General features: G+C 39.5%; 2 protein-coding genes across 6 annotated transcripts in view; both read right to left on the bottom strand.

Annotated features, from left to right (window-relative positions):
• Positions 1–22,005, bottom strand: part of aldh8a1 (aldehyde dehydrogenase 8 family, member A1) — a 206,341-nt gene that overhangs the window by 52,832 nt on the left and 131,504 nt on the right. The gene's annotated exons all lie outside the window — the stretch shown is intronic.
• Positions 10,201–22,005, bottom strand: part of sgk1 (serum/glucocorticoid regulated kinase 1) — a 61,929-nt gene continuing 50,124 nt past the window's right edge. For 2 of the 5 annotated variants that reach the window (XM_049589158.1, XM_049589162.1), the window contains 9 exons: positions 15,159–15,234; positions 14,869–14,944; positions 14,561–14,749; positions 14,344–14,475; positions 13,369–13,605; positions 13,181–13,276; positions 12,176–12,331; positions 11,978–12,067; positions 10,201–11,737 (listed from right to left, as the gene is read on the bottom strand). In XM_049589158.1, the coding sequence (XP_049445115.1) occupies positions 11,570–11,737; positions 11,978–12,067; positions 12,176–12,331; positions 13,181–13,276; positions 13,369–13,605; positions 14,344–14,475; positions 14,561–14,749; positions 14,869–14,944; positions 15,159–15,234 (1,220 nt within the window). In that variant the 3' untranslated portion in view covers positions 10,201–11,569. Of the gene's footprint in view, positions 11,738–11,977; positions 12,068–12,175; positions 12,332–13,180; positions 13,277–13,368; positions 13,606–14,343; positions 14,476–14,560; positions 14,750–14,868; positions 14,945–15,158; positions 15,235–15,355; positions 15,509–16,847; positions 17,196–17,273; positions 17,430–22,005 lie in introns of those variants that run through there. The other 3 variants (XM_049589160.1, XM_049589161.1, XM_049589159.1) reach the window with 3 other exon arrangements.

Raw genomic sequence — 22,005 nt, 5'->3', positions numbered from 1 at the left:
CCTACTTTTTTTCCCCTGGGGATGTATTTGAATGTTCAGACATGAGCCTATAGGCTACAATCCAAAGACTGACCTGTTTTCAACCACTGTCATTTGATCCTCTGTTAAGTTTACAGAAGGCATGTGCATGTGTTATGTAATGACTCAGTAACCAAGATAACGATGAGTGGCCTACTTGTTGAGAATGGCCTTTATCATGTTAGCAAATAATCACTTGGTTATGGTATTATTATATAATAACTTTTTAACTCTGCAAATGGTCCTTTGAAAAGTCTGAGATCTCTTAGCTTCATGGTTCAAATACCATTTTGAGTGTGCTTTCACTGTGTGTGTTTGTGTGTGTGTGTGTGTGTGTGTGTGTATTTCACTAGTTTTTACTCGCCCGGCAGAAAAATATTGGCAACATAGTCAGCAGACACATATATTGATATAGTCTAAAGGTCCAACTTGCACAATGTTGGTCAGTGCAAATAAAAACAAATGAATCAATAAGTTTGTTTTGATTTGTATCAGCCAGTGTTGGAAGAAGTATCATTTACGAATAGAAGTATAACATTACCACAGTGTAAAACAATCTATTACAAATTCAAGTCCCATATTAAAAGTGCAAATTTTTATCAATGAATTGTATTCAAAGTATCAAACAAGTAGTTGTTATTCAACAGAATGACCATGACAGTATCATATTAACAGTATATTATATATTTGGATATTAGCTACTGCTGATTGACACATTTGCAAGAAGCATTTCAGTGTTTAATTTATAACAATGCATTAAAATGTATCAAGTGATCAAATGATCAAATGTTTTTGTGTGTTATTAAAGGTGTGGGTGGGTTTTTTGTATTTTGCAATAGCTCCTCAGGAGTCTTACATATATTGGTTCAGATGAAGGAGCAAAGACTGAAGTAAGCTGTTGTACCTGTTTGAAAGTTACAGGACACTAGATGGTTTAAAAATGGGAGGAAAAGCTTATATATTTAATAAGTAAGCTGAACAACAAGTTAAGGCACCAAAAGGCCAGATTATGAGTCTGTTAAGGATTTATTGGCGCAATCACAGGTAAGTTAAGTCGTGCCACAAGCTTTTCCAGATAACTCAGAGGGATATGACTCACACCAATATGGCGCATGGCCAACAACAGTTGTAAATTTGAAAACAATATTAATATAAAATCATTGCCACACCCCTTAAGTGTCAGAAAGTTCAACAGTTGAGTTCTTGAGAATAAGGTGTTGCACTGATGTTTTTGTGACACTTGATTTGCTTTGCATACCAACTGATTTTGTCATATGTCATGTGATGTAGCTCCCACAGTATTAGTGCAAGACAAACCTTAAACAATGCTGCAATGCAACTAAAAGTTTCCATTTCCAGTAAAGAATGCCACTCAGTCTTACTAACTGTCTCCAGCAGACTGTTTCAAATGGTAATGCTGGATAAAAGAATGACCCAGTGCTGCTGTAACAACCATACAGAATAAGGCTTTCAGGATGAAAGAAAGGAAAACAGTGCCACCTTATGGAATTCCTTTTTCTACTTAGAGTTCTTAGTAGTAGTATTACAGTAGTAGTATAGTTCTGAGGAACAAGAAACATGAAATATGTCATAAAATAATCATAGTATAGTAATTCTTAAAAAATGTGACAAAACGGTCATTTTTCTCGTGAAAAATGTCATAAAATCATTATAATATAGTATGTCCTGAAAAGGGGCGGCACGGTGGTGTGGTGGTTAGCACTCTCGCCTCACAGCAAGAGGGTTGCCGGTTCGATCCCGGGCGTGGGAGCCCTTCTGTGTGGAGTTTGCATGTTCTCCCCGTGTCAGCGTGGGTTCTCTCCGGGCACTCCGGCTTCCTCCCACAGTCCAAAGACATGCAGATTGGGGACTAGGTTAATTGGTGACTCTAAATTGTCCGTAGGTGTGAATGTGAGTGTGAATGGTTGTCTGTCTCTATGTGTCAGCCCTGCGATAGTCTGGCGACCTGTCCAGGGTGTACCCTGCCTCTCGCCCGATGTAGCTGGGATAGGCTCCAGCCCCCCTGCGACCCTCAAGAGGATGAAGCGGTTAGAAGATGAATGAATGAATGTCCTGAAAAGTGTGATTTACTGTTAAAGGATAGTATGATATCAAAAATGTCACGAAATCGCCATGGTATAGCATGTCGTGAAAAATGTCATAAATCATAATAGCATAAAATGTTGTGAAAAATGTTATAAAATTGTCATAGTTTAGTATGTCGTGAAAAATGTCATGAAATTGACATAGTATGGTATGTCCTTAAAAATCATGAAAAAAGGTCATAATATAAAAGTATGTCATACAAAATCATGAAAAAACGCTATAGTATAGCATATAGTCAAAAATCATGAAAGAACATCATAGTATAGCATGTCCTTAAAAACTACAAAAAAAATGTCATGGTATAGCATGTCATGCAATATCAAGAAAAAAAGTCATGGTATAGTATGTCGTCAAAAATCACGAACAAACATCATAGTATACCATGTCATCCAAACTCATGAAAAAAACAACATAGCATAGTATGTCATCCAAAATCATGAAAAAAACATCATAGCGTAGCATGTCGTCCAAAATCATGAAAAATGTCATAGTCTAGTATGTCATCCAAAATCATGAAAAAAAGTCATAGTATAGCATGTCGTCCAAAATCATGAAAAATGTCATAGTATAGCATGTTGTCCAAAATCGTGAAAAAACATCATAGTATAGCATGTCGTCCAAAATCATGAAAAATGTCATAGTATAGCATGTCGTCCAAAATCATGAAAAATGTCATAGTCTAGTATGTCATCCAAAATCATGAAAAAACATCATAGTATAGTATGTCATCCAAAATCATGAAAAAAAGTCATAGTATAGCATGTCGTCCAAAATCATGAAAAATGTCATAGTATAGCATGTCGTCCAAAATCATGAAAAATGTCATAGTATAGCATGTCATCCAAAATCATGAAAAAAGTCACAGTATAGCATGTCGTCCAAAATCATGAAAAATGTCATAGTATAGCATGTCATCCAAAATCATGAAAAAACATCATAGTATAGTATGTCGTCCAAAATCATGAAAAAAGTCACAGTATAGTATGTCATCCAAAATCATGAAAAAAAGTCATAGTATAGCATGTCGTCCAAAATCATGAAAAAAAAACATCATAGTATAGCATGTCGTCCAAAATCATGAAAAAAACATCATAGTATAGCATGTTGTCCAAAATCATGAAAAAAAGTCATAGTATAGCATGTCGTCCAAAACCATGAAAAAAGTCATAGTATAGCATGTCGTCCAAAACCATGAAAAAAACATCATAGTATAGCATGTCGTCCAAAATCATGAAAAAAAGTCATAGTATAGCATGTCGTCCAAAATCATGAAAAAAGTCACAGTATAGTATGTCGTCCAAAATCATGAAAAAAAGTCATAGTATAGCATGTCGTCCAAAATCATGAAAAAACATCATAGTATAGCATGTCGTCCAAAATCATGAAAAAAAGTCATAGTATAGCATGTCGTCCAAAATCATGAAAAAACATCATAGTATAGTATGTCGTCCAAAATCATGAAAAAAAGTCATAGTATAGCATGTCGTCCAAAATCATGAAAAAACATCATAGTATAGCATGTCGTCCAAAATCATGAAAAAAAGTCATAGTATAGCATGTCGTCCAAAATCATGAAAAAAGTCACAGTATAGTATGTCGTCCAAAATCATGAAAAAAAGTCATAGTATAGCATGTCGTCCAAAATCATGAAAATAGTATAGCATGTCGTCCAAAATCATGAAAAAAAGTCACAGTATAGTATGTCGTCCAAAATCATGAAAAAAGTCACAGTATAGTATGTCATCCAAAATCATGAAAAAAAGTCATAGTATAGCATGTCGTCCAAAATCATGAAAAAACATCATAGTATAGCATGTCGTCCAAAATCATGAAAAATGTCATAGTCTAGTATGTCATCCAAAATCATGAAAAAAAGTCATAGTATAGCATGTCGTCCAAAATCATGAAAAAACATCATAGTATAGCATGTCGTCCAAAATCATGAAAAAAGTCACAGTATAGTATGTCATCCAAAATCATGAAAAAACATCATAGTATAGCATGTCGTCCAAAATCATGAAAAAACATCATAGTATAGCATGTCGTCCAAAATCATGAAAAACATCATAGTATAGTATGTCGTCCAAAATCATGAAAAATGTCATAGTCTAGTATGTCATCCAAAATCATGAAAAAAAGTCATAGTATAGCATGTTGTCCAAAATCATGAAAAAACATCATAGTATAGTATGTCGTCCAAAATCATGAAAAATGTCATAGTCTAGTATGTCATCCAAAATCATGAAAAAACATCATAGTATAGCATGTCGTCCAAAATCATGAAAAAAAGTCATAGTATAGCATGTCGTCCAAAATCATGAAAAAAGTCACAGTATAGTATGTCGTCCAAAATCATGAAAAAAAGTCATAGTATAGCATGTCGTCCAAAATCATGAAAATAGTATAGCATGTCGTCCAAAATCATGAAAAAAGTCACAGTATAGTATGTCATCCAAAATCATGAAAAAAAGTCACAGTATAGTATGTCGTCCAAAATCATGAAAAAAGTCACAGTATAGTATGTCATCCAAAATCATGAAAAAAAGTCATAGTATAGCATGTCGTCCAAAATCATGAAAAAACATCATAGTATAGCATGTCGTCCAAAATCATGAAAAACATCATAGTATAGTATGTCGTCCAAAATCATGAAAAATGTCATAGTCTAGTATGTCATCCAAAATCATGAAAAAAAGTCATAGTATAGCATGTTGTCCAAAATCATGAAAAAACATCATAGTATAGTATGTCGTCCAAAATCATGAAAAATGTCATAGTCTAGTATGTCATCCAAAATCATGAAAAAACATCATAGTATAGTATGTCGTCCAAAATCATGAAAAATGTCATAGTCTAGTATGTCATCCAAAATCATGAAAAAACATCATAGTATAGTATGTCGTCCAAAATCATGAAAAATGTCATAGTCTAGTATGTCATCCAAAATCATGAAAAAAAGTCATAGTATAGCATGTCGTCCAAAATCATGAAAAATGTCATAGTATAGCATGTCGTCCAAAATCACGAAAAAAAGTCACAGGAAAGTATGTCGTCCAAAATCATGAAAAAACATCATAGTATAGCATGTCGTCCAAAATCATGAAAAATGTCATAGTATAGCATGTCGTCCAAAATCATGAAAAAACATCATGGTATAGCATGTCGTCCAAAATCATGAAAAAACATCATGGTATAGCATGTCGTCCAAAATCATGAAAAATGTCATAGTATAGCATGTCGTCCAAAATCATGAAAAAAAGTCACCGTATAGCATGTCGTCCAAAATCATGAAAAAACATCATAGTATAGCATGTCGTCCAAAATCATGAAAAACATCATAGTATAGCATGTCGTCCAAAATCATGAAAAAACATCATAGTATAGCATGTTGTCCAAAATCATGAAAAACATCATAGTATAGCATGTAGTCCAAAATCATGAAAAAAAGTCATAGTATAGCATGTTGTCCAAAATCATGAAAAACATCATAGTATAGCATGTCGTCCAAAATCATGAAAAACATCATAGCATAGCATGTCGTCCAAAATCATGAAAAAACATCAAAGTATAGCATGTTGTCCAAAATCATGAAAAAACATCATAGTATAGCATGTTGTCCAAAATCATGAAAAAACATCATAGTATAGCATGTCGTCCAAAATCATGAAAAACATCATAGCATAGCATGTTGTCCAAAATCATGAAAAAACATCAAAGTATAGCATGTTGTCCAAAATCATGAAAAAACATCATAGTATAGCATGTTGTCCAAAATCATGAAAAACATCATAGTATAGCATGTTGTCCAAAATCATGAAAAACATCATAGTATAGCATGTCGTCCAAAATCATGAAAAACATCATAGTATAGCATGTTGTCCAAAATCATGAAAAACATCATAGTATAGCATGTTGTCCAAAATCATGAAAAACATCATAGTATAGCATGTTGTCCAAACTCATGAAAAAAACAGCATAGTATAGCATGTTGTCCAAAATCATGAAAAAACATCATAGTATAGCATGTTGTCCAAAATCATGAAAAACATCATAGTATAGCATGTTGTCCAAACTCATGAAAAAACATCAAAGCATAGCATGTCGTCCAAAATCATGAAAAACATCATAGTATAGCATGTTGTCCAAACTCATGAAAAAAACAGCATAGTATAGCATGTTGTCCAAAATCATGAAAAAACATCATAGTATAGCATGTTGTCCAAAATCATGAAAAACATCATAGTATAGCATGTTGTCCAAAATCATGAAAAAACATCAAAGCATAGCATGTCGTCCAAAATCATGAAAAAAAAGTCATAGTATAGCATGTTGTCCAAAATCATGAAAAACATCATAGTATAGCATGTTGTCCAAAATCATGAAAAAACATCAAAGCATAGCATGTCGTCCAAAATCATGAAAAAAAAGTCATAGTATAGCATGTTGTCCAAACTCATGAAAAAACATCAAAGCATAGCATGTCGTCCAAAATCATGAAAAAAAAGTCATAGTATAGCATGTTGTCCAAACTCATGAAAAAACATCAAAGCATAGCATGTCGTCCAAAATCATGAAAAAACATCATAGTATAGCATGTCGTCCAAAATCATGAAAAAACATCAAAGCATAGCATGTTGTCCAAACTCATGAAAAAAACAGCATAGCATAGCATGTCGTCCAAAATCATGAAAAAACATCAAAGCATAGCATGTCGTCCAAACTCATGAAAAAAACAGCATAGCATAGCATGTCGTCCAAAATCATGAAAAAAAAGTCATAGTATAGCATGTTGTCCAAACTCATGAAAAAAACATCAAAGCATAGCATGTCGTCCAAACTCATGAAAAAAACAGCATAGCATAGCATGTCGTCCAAAATCATGAAAAAAATGTCATAGTATAGCATGTAGTCATAATTCATGAAAAACAGTCATAGTATAGTATGTCTGGTATGTCATCAAAAATCATGGAAAAACATCATAGTATAGAATGTCGTCCAAAATCATTAACAAACATCATAGTGTAGTGTAATGTAGTGTTTAGTCTCATGCTTTAGTATCAGTTGACCTTTAAAAATACATGTCCAGGCAGTATACTCTGCTTGATCATAACCAGTCATACCTTGGTTTATTGTTTCATGTATCCACACGATGTGCACACACACACACTCACTGGTGTATTGTATTGGATGCAGGATCTGATAGGATCTGATGTTCAAGGACTGAAGTGGGAAGTACCTAGGATCTGATAGGATTTGATGTGCACGTATGACATCATTATGTTCGGGCTTATGTGGGAAGGATTAAAGAGAAGAGCATAAAAGAGAACACACAGACAGCAAAACTTCAGTCCTGCTCCGGAGCTTGACTCATTGAGTTGTATGCGTTGTTGCCTGCGAACACATTAAACTCAGTTGCACTCGATTCTACATGTCTCCAGTGATTCCTTGACTGCTGAGTATTTGGTTTTAAAGATACTTATTTTGGACAAGAGCAAAAGTAGTCTAAAAGTTGAAGATGAGGTCGGGACCCACCAGGCCCATTCCAGACCCCAAATTCTGCTTCATCAATAGTATAGTATGTCGTCAAAAATCATGAGAAAAACGACATGTATGTCGTCCAAAATCATGAAAAAACGTTATAGTATAGCATGTCATCAAAAATCATTAAAAAAAAAAACGACATGTATGTCGTCCAAAATCACAAATATACGTCATAGTATAATATGTCATCAAAAATCACAAAAAAAGTCATCGTATAGTGTTTTTGTCAAAAATCTAATTTCCTGTAAAATGTTAAAAAATCTTCATAGCATAGCATGAAAAAGTCCTAGTAGAGTATGTCAAAAGAAGTATCTTTAATAAAATCATAGTCCTGTCTGTCATAAAAATAAATCGTCATTAAATAGTCATAGTATGATAGGTCATCAGAAATGTCATAAAATAGTCACTCCCTAACTTCATGTCATGGTAAATCAAACATTACCTTTAAATTAAACACATATTCATGACAAGCATAAATGAAGTTTTCTGTATTATCACATATTTAACAAAATCTGCAATCAAGGGGTGGCAAGGTTATACAAACCAACTCAAGTCCTTTGTCTTTAACGTGTTTGTAAAGAAACTATGACCTGGTTTATTTAATCAGTTCATGACTTTGCCAGCAGATGGCAGTGCATGACTGTTTCTACTTAACAGTTTTGGTACGATAGCAGCACATCCTACTTCACAGAGGACAGACTATGAAGCACAGGTGAGCTAATAACATTCACACAGTACTCTGATAATATCCATTCAGATCCATTTCTATCTATATTCTGAAGGTTTCAACAGAGGGGTATGTTCATACTGTACATGATTGATGGCCTGATTTATGGGACACTTTTTTCCTAAAATCATTGCAAAATTTGTTTTTTTAAATGGCTGTTGGAAGTATTTTCTTATTTCGAAAGTGATAAAATGAGATATTCAAAACTGTTAATATATCAACAAATGTCTGAAAACTTGTAATACAGAAAATCGTATTCTTATTGTAGGTAATCAACTGGGGAAGTTTCATGGTGTTAAAAAGATCAGTAACTTTGTTTACCCCTTCTGAATTCTAAGGCCAACAGACAATTACGAGCATGATGATGATGATGATGGTGGTGGTAAAAACTACTGTGACTGAAGTGAAGTCAGTGTTTAAGTAGATAAAAATGGTGCAGTGAAAAATAGTGTTTTAAACAGTCTGTAATCTTAGATAACACACACAGGCTTTGTGTAGATTATCATTTTAGATAGGGAAATAGCAGCTCCGAAAGATGTTATCAGCATTTTCAAGTTCTGAAGAACATTGACGTTCTGGAGTGACTTTTAAAACTACGATTTTCTGCAATTATATTTCTGTTGATGAACCTTGTGTGGACATTTTGAAGTGGAGTCACTGAATGAGGAGGAACAACGCTGTTGTCTGCACAGGCCCAGAGAGTTAAAAACAATTTAAGGGTCTCTACCAGGACGCCTTCCCCCACAGTCGACCAATAATGTGAATCTTTGTAGACGACATTCTTTTTTCACTTTCTCCCCCACCCAGGGAGTTTGAGGTCAGAGGTCACCTGCACAACAACCCTCTGGAACTTACAGACATTCAGTGTCCTCCTTAAAGACACCCCAGCGGACTCAATTAAACATGGACACAACCTTGAACTCCAGTAGAAGGACATTCTACCTCATCAATAGCAACCTGGTGTAATCTAACTAAGGACACAGCATATCATTTACATTAGGCCTACTTGAATTATCAATCATGCAATTGTGGCGTTTGCGTCGAAAAATCAATGCTCCTCTGGGGCAATGTAAAACTGCTCTGGCCTTATCAGTCCATCTGAGGCCAGCCAATAATTTGCCCGCAAACAGATCCGTCCACACACACACACACACACTTGGACGTCACAATGAACATTGTGTAAGGCTGCTGACGCATGGAGGGGGGCCAAGTCCATTGTACAATACTGTGGGTTGTTTGAAAGGGGTCACAATGGCCACCTCCAACCAGGACTAGTAAATGTTTACCAGATCTACATTCTTTACATTTTTCCGTTTGCACTTTAACTTTTTAAAACAAGCTCTGATGTGCTTTATTTCTACGGACGCTGTTGGATATTTCCTGGCAATGTTGAGATTATGTTAAAATGATCTGCATATTTCCCAGCTGGCTACCAACATTGTTAAATCCCAGAAATTTGGTTGAATTTAAGTTGTCGTTGGGCGACCAAATTCAGTGTCAGGACGTCAAATGCCAATGTCAATTTGAGGCACTGAAGACATATGATATTTGTTGGTTTTCCAACCAACCCAACGTGTCCCAAACATCTTGTGGTTACGTCAACTTGACATAGAATGATGTTGCAGATCGTGATATTCTTACGCCATTGGACATTTAAAATATTGTCATCACAATTTTCATTCAACTGTCCAACATAAGAGTCCAGCATCTCTCTGACCCATATTGACGTCTGGTGCCAGCTGGGTTCAGACTGAAGGAAAATCCAAATAATGAAGCCAAAGTCCATTTACCGATCAATACAAACAAGGTTAGGTGTAATAAAGTTAAACTTTTATTGCAAACCAAACATGGTCACATAAATCTTAAACAATTTTACAATTTACAGAACATTTAACATGTATTGTTACATATACATATTTAAGCATACCTTAAGTCATTTTTTGTTCAATATACATTAAAACTAGTACACATAACTCCAAATATACAAACAAACTTAAATACCGTCAAACTGCATTACAGCAATATTAAAATGGAATGTTCAGTTTCGATGGCGTCGGCCCAGCTGCGGGCCGCTGTTACATTATTGTGAGGCGAATGGAAGACTATATGAGGGGGACACAGTTGGCAAGCAGAACTCCACAGACACCCCTGAACGCATTGCTCCTCTTTCTCCACTAGCAGCTGTGCTCTCTCTTTCTCTTTCTCTACCACCATTAATTGTTTTATGTGCAAATGAAGATACGAAACATCGTTTGAGTTCTCTACGTCTCACGTGTTAAAGCCTGAATCAGGTGCGTTAAATTTGTAAATTTGGTGCTACTTCAATCCTCTCTAGCGACTTAAAAAAACACAGCTCCTCCCGCCTGCAGTTAGGCGTGGAGCAACAAGAAACATTGGTGACTTTAAGGTTGACGCAGACAAACCCAAAAGATGTGTTTGGATGTAGAGAAAAAAATAAAAGGCACCTTTGAGAGAAAAAATAAAACATCCCCCTCTGTAACATTCAGCTTTAAAATGGCTCCCTTTTCAACCACACAAATAGAAATGAAAAGAAACTAAAGCACCAAAAATGAACGTCATCTTCAAGCTACTCATTCAAAGTCAACAGGTGGGTTCCCCGGTGGATGGGTGGACAGAATCTCAAAGGAGGGAAGGTGTTCGCTACATAGATGAAGATGGAAATCCTTGTCAGGGCTGGTACAGTACGGTCCAGGCTTTCTCTTTTGAGAGAAGGTGGAAGTTGGCGTGTGTGCTTGTCAGTTGTGGCTTCAGGGTCGAGGCTGGCTTTTAAGCTGCCTGAGCTGTGTGCAAAGGACCTCCGCTATCCGGTAAGAGATTGACTACTGAAGGCTGCAGAGCTTTTGTGTCTATTGTGGAAGGTTGAAGAATTTGTGCGTCAGTAGATCAGGGTTAGATGGAGGATTACAACCCCGATGAGTCATCTAATCGTGGCAGGCATACTCTTGCGGCATGTCTTTTTACAAGAGTTGGAGCGATTATGGCAAGTACAGGTTTCAGTTCTTTGCAGATGCAGAGTTGTTGCAGGGGGTTTGTTGGGGAATGTCCACCATCCCGATGGGAAACGTAAAGTGTAGTCAAGATGCAAGTCCATGGACACGCTACAGTTCATGTCCTGTAAATCTGAATTGGTGTCCATTGAGTGCCTTTGTTTGAATCCTATAGGTAGGAGTCCATAGATGGGGCGTAGGAGAAGCCCACGAAGGCCTCAGCAGCCTCTTTGATGCTGGCTGTGACTAGAGCGCTGTCTGGGGAACAGCCAATGGAGCTGGGCACCGGCTCGTCTGTGAACTCTGGATCAAAGTGCCGCAGGTCGTTGGGTCCCGTCTGAGGGGGAAGGAAGGCGAGGGGAGACAAGCAGGGATTAGTCTGGCTGTAAAATACCTTGCCATAATTGGAAATGTTTTAATTCACAGCGAGGATGTTCCACGCTCTTGATCTAGTTACGTAAATGTGAGCACTGAGGATTAAGACAAGAGCAAGTCTGTGGACTTTAGCTACTAAACTGTAGAAAATCATAAAATCTGCCATAATCAGCACTTATTTGGGTATTAAAAAGGAACGTACCACGTTGGGGTTGAAGGGAGGGGTGATTTTCTTGGCGTTGAGCTCATCCCAGTTGATGGGGGAGAAGAATATGTGGTTCTTAATTTCAATCTGTGAAGAGACGGAAATGACAAATTACTACATAACGTCTTTTAATACACATAATATGTAAATATGCACACAGATACACACATACGATCCACACAACTAAACACTTACAAAGTCCTCTGTGCAGCCCAGCCTCTTAGTTCGGTCCTTCTGCAGAAGGCCCTCCAGCAGGTGTCTGGCTGCGTTGGAAATGTTGGGTTTCAGCTGCAGCGGCTTGTTCAGGATGTTGTCGTACATCTCCGCTGTGTTGCGGCTGTAAAACGGAGGCTGGGGGAGGGACAGAAAATGGAACTGATTAGCATCTTGGCAGCAAGAAAGAGAGGAATCCATATGACAGACACGGGTTGTGTCATTTGAAGTCATGCACAGAAACATGCACAAACACGTGGAACAAAAATGAGATAAGATTGTATCATTGTGTGCTGTGTAACTCAGTATTACAGTACATACTTCTGACATTTATTAAAGCTGGAGTTGATAACTTTTATGAAAATAACTGTGATATTTGCTGAAACTGTTAATATTTCTACAAAGTAGTACATGAGTCAGATTATCTCTGAAATAAATCATGCTGCTGCTCCTTCTCCTAGTGCTTCTAATGGCATTTGCTAGAATCCAACGCAGCTACAAGTAAACAACCAATCAGAGCCGAGGAGTCTCTAACACAGCTTTCCACCAGAAGGAAAAGAACCAAGAGTCTTTAACGCAGCTCTCAGTTATGTCGATGGATTCTTTTAAATGCCATTAGGAGCACTAGGAGGAGGCAGAGGAACGTAATTTATTTCACAGATTATCTGAAAAAAAAAAAAGTTCCTCTGCCTCCTCTTAGTGCTCCTAATGGCCTTTGCAAGAATCTATTGACATGACTAGCAGCTGCATCCTCAACTCTGATTGGTTATTTTCCTTCAGTCACTGTGGCTTCTAGTAAATGCCATTAGAGGCACTATGAGGAGGCAGGAGAACACGATTCTTTTCACAGATTATTTGTCTCATGGACTACTGTGTGGATATAGTGACAGTTTCAGAGCATATGTCAAAAAGTTATTTCCAAAAATACTGAGTTTGGGGTGTAACTTTACTATACACTAATGTAACTTAAATCTCAATGTTACTCACCAGGCCGTACAGCATCTCATAGAGAACAGCTCCTAGACACCACCAGTCTACCGTCCTGTCATACGGCTGCTTGTGTAGAACCTCAGGAGCTAAATACTGCAGATAGAAAAAGACAGGAAGAGGTGGTGAGCTTGCTGAATATTACAGAGTGCTGTCAAGTTCTCAATCGCCACATATTCTGTCCTTACCTCTGGCGTACCGCAGAAGGTCGACGTGGTCCCGTTGGGCTCGATGTTCTCCTTGCACAGGCCAAAATCTGTAAGAATGATGTGTCCCTGTGAGTCCAGCAGGATGTTCTCTGGCTTCAAGTCTCTGTAGACGATGTTGAGGGAGTGGAGGTAGCCCAGTGCGCTGGCGATCTCTGCTGAGTAGAACCTGGCTCTGGGCTCGAGGAAGCAGCGTTCTCTCTGTAGGTGGTAGAACAGCTGGAAGACAAAAAATAACAGTGTTTTAGTAACAAAACCTTAAAGCTACATTAGAGATTATCCAGACAATCACATGAGCAGAGATAGGAAATTAGAGGAGCAACGATAAAGAGACAGATACAAGAGGAAACCGGATGGGAGGAAATAAAGGGGCAGGAAGGCGACAGCTTAAAAAGTTTGACAAGTGAAGACGAATGAAACGAGGGCCAAAGGTGGAGCCAAAGAGCAGCAGGATGGGGGGGAGGGAAGAGGGGAAGAAAAGAGAAAGGGGAGAAGTGAATGCGTCCTGTTTCCCCGATGAGGCCCATATTTAATCAGCCCTGTCGTTGCTCGTCCAACAATTGCAGGAAATTAGCTCGATTAGACACACACTGAGTCTGAATGCTGCTGCTAATTTTGGCCCTGAGTCTCTCCCGCTGTCCCAACCCACCCCGTGATTTCCTGAGAGGTGTTTCCTTTACAGAAAGAAAGACGGAGAGCTGCAGCTTCTACTCTGCTTCTCATGACAGGATATCCCCTCTGTCTGTCTGTGCTTCTGCCTCATCTTTATCTCTGATTCTGGCACTATATTATTCCTTTTTAAGCTTCCCTTCTTCCTCCAACTATATCCATCATTAAAAAGTCCTCCTACCCTATTCATTCATCTTAAGTTCTTTCTTTAAATAGCCCAGCTTCTCCCTCCTCTTCCATCATCTCTGCTTCGCATCCTTATCGTTTCCTGGCAGCTAGTTAACTCACCTCGCCTCCATTGATGTAGTCCAAGACGAAGTAGAGTTTGTCCGCTGTTTGGAAAGAGTAGTGCAGGCCCACCAGGAACGGGTGCTTGACATTCTTTAGCAGCACATTCCTCTCTGACATGATGTGTTTCTCCTGAGGAATGCAAGAAGATGGGGGGTTAGAAAGGTGCAGGAGAACACGACTTTTGCTGCATGTGCACTTTTTTTTGCACACTTACCTCCTTCTTCTTGAGGATGGCCTTTTTCTGTAAGACTTTGACTGCGTAAAACTGGTCATCCGTGCGGTGGCGTGCAAGCAGCACCTTGCCGAAGCTGCCTTTGCCGATCACCTTGAGGAAGTGGAAGTCGCTGGGTTTGGCTGACGGGTTGGAGGATGGACCGAGGTTGATCTGTTGGGATGGACTGGGCTGCAAGAGGGGAGAAGACGAAGAGGTTAGAACCACATTATGATATACAGAGGATATGTGTGTGTATCTCTGCATACGATGAAATATAAACAAAGGAAGCTTAGTGCAAATATACTTACAGGGGGAGACGGGTTTGCGTTCATGAGCTCAGCATCCTGAGGGGGACTCAAGTTCAGAATAGACTGAACTTCAGGACTGGAAAAAGAAAACAGAGTTCAAACTTAGTTCATTCAGCAAAGCATCTAAAGTATCCTCATTTGTGTTTATATGTGAATCAGCTGATCTGGGAGTCACATTAAGTCACAGAGATTCTCCAGAGGACACATAACTGGGATTTCTGGTTGTGTTTCCCAGCGGGTTTTGTCCTCCAGTGAATGCAGAACAATAACATGAGTCAGATGGTACTCACTGCTTGCAGGCGTAGGAGTTTGTGGCAAGCCTCTGAATGAAGTCGTTCAGCCCCATCTTCCTCTGTTTCATAAAAGCTGCAGCACAGGAGAGAGAAAAACAGAAAATAAAAGTTTAGGTTATTTTTAGTAAAAGGCAAAAACAAATCCATCCATGTCAAGAAGAAGCAGCTTTAAACATCCAGTTAGGATTCCATACCGGTGACTAAAGCCACAAGCCCTCTAGACTTGGAGTAAGTCAGGACAGACTTTTCTGTTTCTGTTTTGATCGTCATGATGTGATGAGTTGAACAGCAGCTGAAAATATAACCATCAGGCCTCTGGCTGTTGTTTTATAATAAGCCCGGGGAGGAGGGAGGAGCTACCCCCCTTCCTTTCCTTTCCCCTGCAAACACCCACACCCTCTGGTAGGCGTGATCCTGTGCAAATAGTTCTTTCATCTAAATGGACCGTGAGAAGATGATCGATCCCGTTGTGGGCCAATCAGAGGCCGTTGCGCTCGTAGCGCGTCATAGCCGCACCTCAAGATGTGCTTGCGTCAAAAACATAGGAAAAAAGTGAAAAAAATAAATGCCTTTACCGCAGCTCACTGAAAGGCTGCACTATTTGCACATATGTTTGTGCAACACCATAGCAACTTTGCTCAATACCCCATGTGTCACACAGTCTTAGCTTGTCACCAGGACAGCAAGACAGGGACATTTCAGACTGTAACAAACCCTATAGGCTAATGACATCCAGATGTGTCCATTAATATAACATACGATGTAGCTTAATGTTCCAGGGAATACAGAAACTGTACACACATGTGTGCATGAAATGAAAGCTCGAGAGAGTTCATGAGATTCGGGATTAGTCTCCAAGCTCCTGATTATTTTTGTAACCCGGTATCCATGCCTCCTCTCCGCCTGTAACCCCCAACGAGACTGCAACTTGGTCTTGTATAAATAATCTGATCTGAATCAGGCCTATCAGCTTCACCATTTGGCTGCTACTCAATTAAAACGGCCGGGAGTGACACAGGCTTTCCCTCGGTGTACAAAAGACGAGAGGGAGAGCCTGAGCCTGAGCCTGAGCCGAGGGAGGTCCGGTGCCAAGAAAAAAAGCCGCTGGTAGTGGAAAAGTACAGACTGAGAAACTCCTGACTAACTCAAACGAGGAAGAAAAAACATAGATCGGACCCGGGATCTGTTTTAACCTACCGACAAGTCTCTCAGAAGCAGCCAAAATAATCCAATGTGATGATCAGGGTGGAATTGTGTGGAGAAGTGCGGCTTGTTTTGCGTTCTGTGCGCTGGCACAGAGAAGAGCAGACGGGTTGGGTTAGGTACGGTTATGTAAGGCACCTGGTTCAAGTTTTATCAGCACGCCTGAGTGGAGGAGAAGTATGTAAGACGATACCGCGTATGGAGACAAAATCTATTTAAAAGTAGAATGATGGCCGCGCGCAAACAGGACGGAGACATAGAACAATAATAGAAATGTAAGTTATAAATGTAAGTTGCAATGATTGTAACAGTTTACAGAGAAGAGCAGGATCAATGCAAGTCATCAGCTGTAACTTTGCTGCACACTACAAGCACTCACAATCCACAAAGTCGTGCGTAAAAGCGCACAGAACCTGTATAATTCCACTCAATTGCCTGCAAAAGAAACACACCAGCTCCACTTTCCACAGAGCACAAACGAACCTTTGAGATCCGAGCGAGTCCTCATTTCTGCCTGCAGCGCCAGGAGCTTCAACAAGTTGCAAAGTACGAGTTGCCAAGGTTTCTCTGGCACTTTTAAAACAGACCTCCCCTCCCTATCAGCGAGGGTTTTCCATAGATAACGGCATCATAAATCCAGGTCACAGGGATTACGGGGTGATTGGAGAGGCCCCCCAAGTATGTCTGCCAAAGCTTTCTTCCTCACAGACACTCCAGTCACAGAGAAGTAGGTTAGGGAGCTTTGGCTTTTACAAAAGAGACTATAAATACCACAATAGGCTGGTAACCGCAGAAACACCATTATGTCGCACAGCGCAGACCTACAGTTTCCTACATGAGGGATATTATAGAGATCGGATGGTGAAACCCATCGCTGTTGCTTTAAAAATGAATATGCAGCCTACTTACACGTCAAAGTGGTCGTTTTGTCTTTCATAAGGACGCTTTATTTCCCGGATCACAACAAGCAGGGGGGCTTTAGGCTCCTCGGCAGGCAGGTAATCGAACTACACAGCACTCCTCCTCCTTGAGACTTTCATCCACAAGATGTTTTTTTTTTTATTTCTCTGCAGGGCGGAGACGTCCCGCCTCTATTTCCTTCCACTCTCCAGCTCGCTGGTTCATACATGGCTCAATGAGTTTCCCTCAGGGCGGGGGGGGCGGGGGGGGGGGGCGTGCTGCATTCAAATGCTCCTCATAAGCTCATACTTTAGAGTACAACCATTGGAAATATTGACTTCACTTGTGTTTAATTACAAAAGAAACAAATAGTTCAGTGGTAACACTTCAAAAGAAGGGGCACAAAGTCGTGAGTAGTGTAAGCAGTATATTTACTAATTTATTTCTGCAGCTGCTTTCCCCAGCACCGAAATAAACAGGAAGTTATAAACACAACAAATAGATGGATTATTAAAGTTCCAGTGTGTAGAATGTAGACAAAAATTACTGGCAGATTATAAAGATGTTTCTTTAGTGTATAATCATGTGAAAATAACAATCATGTTACTGTATGAGTGAAATTGTGTGATCTTGTTTACACATAGTGTCTACAGTAATGTTAAGAGGTTCTGGTATCAGGTATTTCCACTAGTTGGCGCTATTCAAGCAGATCTGACATCTGTGTTCGGACTTCACTGAAGTCATGAAGAAAACCCAGAGCATGTTGGATGGTTTTATTCCTTCACACACGCCCACGTCGCTTACATTACCTCAGAATGAGCGGTTCATATCTACAAAGGGTGCTGCTCCTCATCTATTGTGATCGCCATGTTGCACCACCATGTTTCTACAGTAGCCAAGAAAATATGAACCAAACACTGGGTCTGTATAGGACCAAGTGTGTTGGTGCGTTTTAGTGTTTTAGAATTTTAGAATTTTATCGTCGGCCACTGTAGTTAGCAGCCCCGTGATAAGAGTGTCGGAAAAACACATTTTTTTTTTTAAACAGGAAACCGCTTTATTTTGTGTTTTTGTCATGTTATATAACTTGGTCCATTTGTTTTGGAGAGGAAGAGACCTCTGCAGATAATTCGGATCTTGGTAAAAACCTCCTGAATGTCTGGATCTTAAGTTATGAGGGAAAAAAAATTGAGCACACATTAGCAGCTGGGCTAGCTGCCCGCATGCGACAAGCCGAACTGCACTGGAAAAACACTGATTTGTAACGTGAAACCACTTTATGCAGCATTTTCACCTGTTTCATTCACAAAGTCTATTTGTTTTGGAGAGGAAGAGACCTCTGCGGATAATTCGGCTCCCGATAAAAACCTCCTGAATGTCTGGATCTAAAGTAATCAGAGAAAAATTTGAGCACACATTAGCAGGTGCTAGGCTCGCGAAATACCGATTTGTGATTTAAACTGCTTTAATCAGTGTTTATCACCAGGTCCGTTTGTTTTGGAGAGAAAGAGACCTCTGCAGATAATTCAGCTCATAAAACCTACTGAATGTCTGGATCAGAAATAAGGTTATCAAACATTAATCAGACAAAAAGGTGAGCACACATTAGCAGGTGCTGGGCTAGCAGCTAATCTCAGATGTGCCAAACAGCATAGGAAAAACACCAATTTGTAACGTAACTGCTTTATTCTGTGTTTTTACTGGTTTTAATCACCTGGTTGATTTGTTTTGGAGACAAAGAGACCCCTGTGGATAATTTGGCTCCCTGTAAAAACCTCCTGAAAAATGAAGAAATTCTAACGGGAGAAGTTTCAGCTGGTTGCAATGTGCAATCTTAACTATTAGATGCCACTAAATTCCCGAAAATGTCACACACTGTTCCTTTAAACCAAATAAAAGGAAGTACTGGGAAGAGAATTCATATGACAATGTCTATTTAAACACATAATAGAGACCAACTGTCACTTGATGACACTATTTTTTTTAAGCTTAGCACTTCCTCATCCATCTGTATTCCACTTGAAACCACACCTTTCTTTATTTGTAACCTTTCAAGATCACATAAAGGCAAAAACAGGTTTATAGTTAAAGGCTACATGCAAACATTTGGTCCTCTCAAACTTCCCCTAGTAGGCAGTTTTTTTCCACTGCAGTCTGCTAGCTGAGGCCATTCACCTGCTGAGCCCGGAATTAAAAAGTAACCCAGGTTTGGAAATTCACTGAGCTCACATTCATTCAAAGTCAGGGAGTTGCCAACAAGTTGAGGCCATATTAATTGACCGTGTCTCTTGATGCAGTGCTCTCCCAGCTATTTGGTGCATGTGTGCACATGCAGGGTGTTCTCTCAGGATGTTTTGTTGATGTTTATTGTCTTAAGATATATTGTGTGAGCGTGTGAGTCAGTAGGGAACAGAGAGAAAAAATGAAAGGATAGATAGATGTGAGAACACCAGAGGCAAAGCACTAAAGATATGGACAGCAGATGCAGTGAGAAAAACATCATGGCAATGTGAATCAGATCAAGAATAAACAGAGATGAGATGAGCATCTTTTAACCCAGTCACTAGAATAAATGTTGGCATTGTATGCAAACCACAGATATGGAACATTTGTACATTATTACATAGCGGATATGTTGAAACTTAAGTTAACTTTTGAATGCTGGCTTTGAACATTTCTGCAAACCATAGATAGTCTACATTTTTACGTTATTGTGTAGCAGATATGTTGAAACTTTGCATTTCAACAATGCTGTTGTTTGCATGTGGTTGATTTAGACACAACAACCATTTGATTATGGCTAGGACAAAATCATGTTTTGGCTTAAAATACCTGGATTTGGGGGCACAGTCCTTGCTAGAAATGCAGCAATGTCTTGGTAAAAAAAAAAAACAGCTGCTTTCTGTGGCACTATCCCCGCTGGAAAAACAGTAGTGGGTGACAAAAAATATCCACATTTGGTGACTAAAGAGCCGCTGGAAACACAGCCACAGGTCACTGAAACACAACTGGTTTTGTTGTTCGCTGGTCTTGAACAGTAGTCTACCTTGGCCAGCAGATATGTTGAAACATTTCTTTACGTTTCAACAGTGCTGTGGCTAACATGTGGTTGTGTTTAGGCACAAAAACCACTTGGTTATGGTTAGGAAAATATCATATTTTGGTTAAAACGCCCACTTTAGTTGGCACAGTCACAGCTGGCAATGCAGCAGATTTCTCACAGAAAACACCTGCTTTTGGTAGCACAGTCACGGCCAGAAATGCTCCCACTGTCTTGCTAAAAAACACCAACAATTTTTTACTGGTGCAGCCACGGTTGGAAATGCGACCCATGTCTTGCATACACGAAAAAACACCCACTTTTTGTGGCACCATCACAGCTGGAAATGCAGCAGATTTCTCACTGAAAACACCTGCTTTGGTGACACAGTCACAGCTGGAAATGCTCCCAATGTCTTGCTAAAAGAAACTTTTTCACTGGTACAATCATGGCTAGAAATGCGACCCATGTCTCGCTAACAAAAAAAACACCCACTTTTTGTGGCACCATCCCAGCTGGAAATGCAGCAGATTTCTCATTAAAAAACACCTGCTTTTGGAGGCACAGTCACAGCTAGAAACACTGCCCATTTCTTGCTAAAAAATACCCGGCTTTGGTGGCACAAATGCTCCCGATGTCTTGCTGGAAATACCCTTTTTTACTGGTACAGTCATGGCTGGAAATGCAACCCATGTCTTACATACACGAAAAAACACCCACTTTTGGTGGTACAATTATGGCAGGAAATGCCGCCCATGTTTCGCTAAAAAAGCAACCGGTTTGCTTGTTTGCTGGTCTTGTACAGTGGTCTTTAGCGCCTCCTATTTTGGAGGGACTGTCGTTTTGTTTCCTTTTTTGTATTCTCAACGAACCTCGTTAAACTTTTTCCCTGCCTCATGTTAGCACTGTGGACCTCCAGAAAGGAACAGAAACATGAGTCGAAACCGAGACACCTCATAAATTAAGTGGCCTAGGAACTGTGGTATGTTGAAACAGCCACTACACATGTAATCAGAGCTACATCACTTTAGAAACGTTGATATAGTAGGCGTGAAACATACAGATAAAACCTATCCGTGGTTTGTAGAGATGTACAATGCCAACATTGTCTTCTTGGCTGTTAATCAGCGACTGTTCACACATCTAAAGGAGAGCGAAGTTGTGTAAAAAGGTATGCTTTTGTGCTGCAGCAACACTCACTGAGCAGAGGTGTTATTAGACCGTGACAATGCAGAGCAAAAGACAAGCAGCAATTAAGGCTCCTCCACAAATGAGAGTCAGGAAGATGGCTGCATGTGTGTGTGTGTGTGAGAGAGAGAAAGTGTGTATTCTTTTGCTCTTGACCCCCCCGGCCTCTTCCAGAAAAAAATCATTGTGTTCGTGCATGTGTGACTCGGCAGTTTTTAAATATAGCCTCAACTTTTTACTGCTGTCTCTGTTTCTCCCTTAACTGAGGTCAAATCTATTATTAATCTGTCCCCCAGAGCCACCTGATGCACACACACACACACACATGCAGAGCTGGAGGGCAAAACAAACCTGCAGGGAGTCTGACAGCACACACACGCTCTCTAAAACAGAGAGAGGGCATTTCAGGTACTTCCTAAAATCCCTCAAGGTGCCCAACACGCCTCTCCCTCACTGCGCCAACAAGAACTTGATTTGTTGGAAAAACATATTTCTCCTTGAGACAGCGCAGGT

Source organism: Epinephelus fuscoguttatus, linkage group LG11, assembly GCF_011397635.1.
Source record: "Epinephelus fuscoguttatus linkage group LG11, E.fuscoguttatus.final_Chr_v1".
NCBI lineage: Eukaryota > Metazoa > Chordata > Actinopteri > Perciformes > Serranidae > Epinephelus > Epinephelus fuscoguttatus.
Note: the sequence above shows the minus strand (reverse complement) of the source record. Positions and strands in the feature narration are given on the sequence as shown.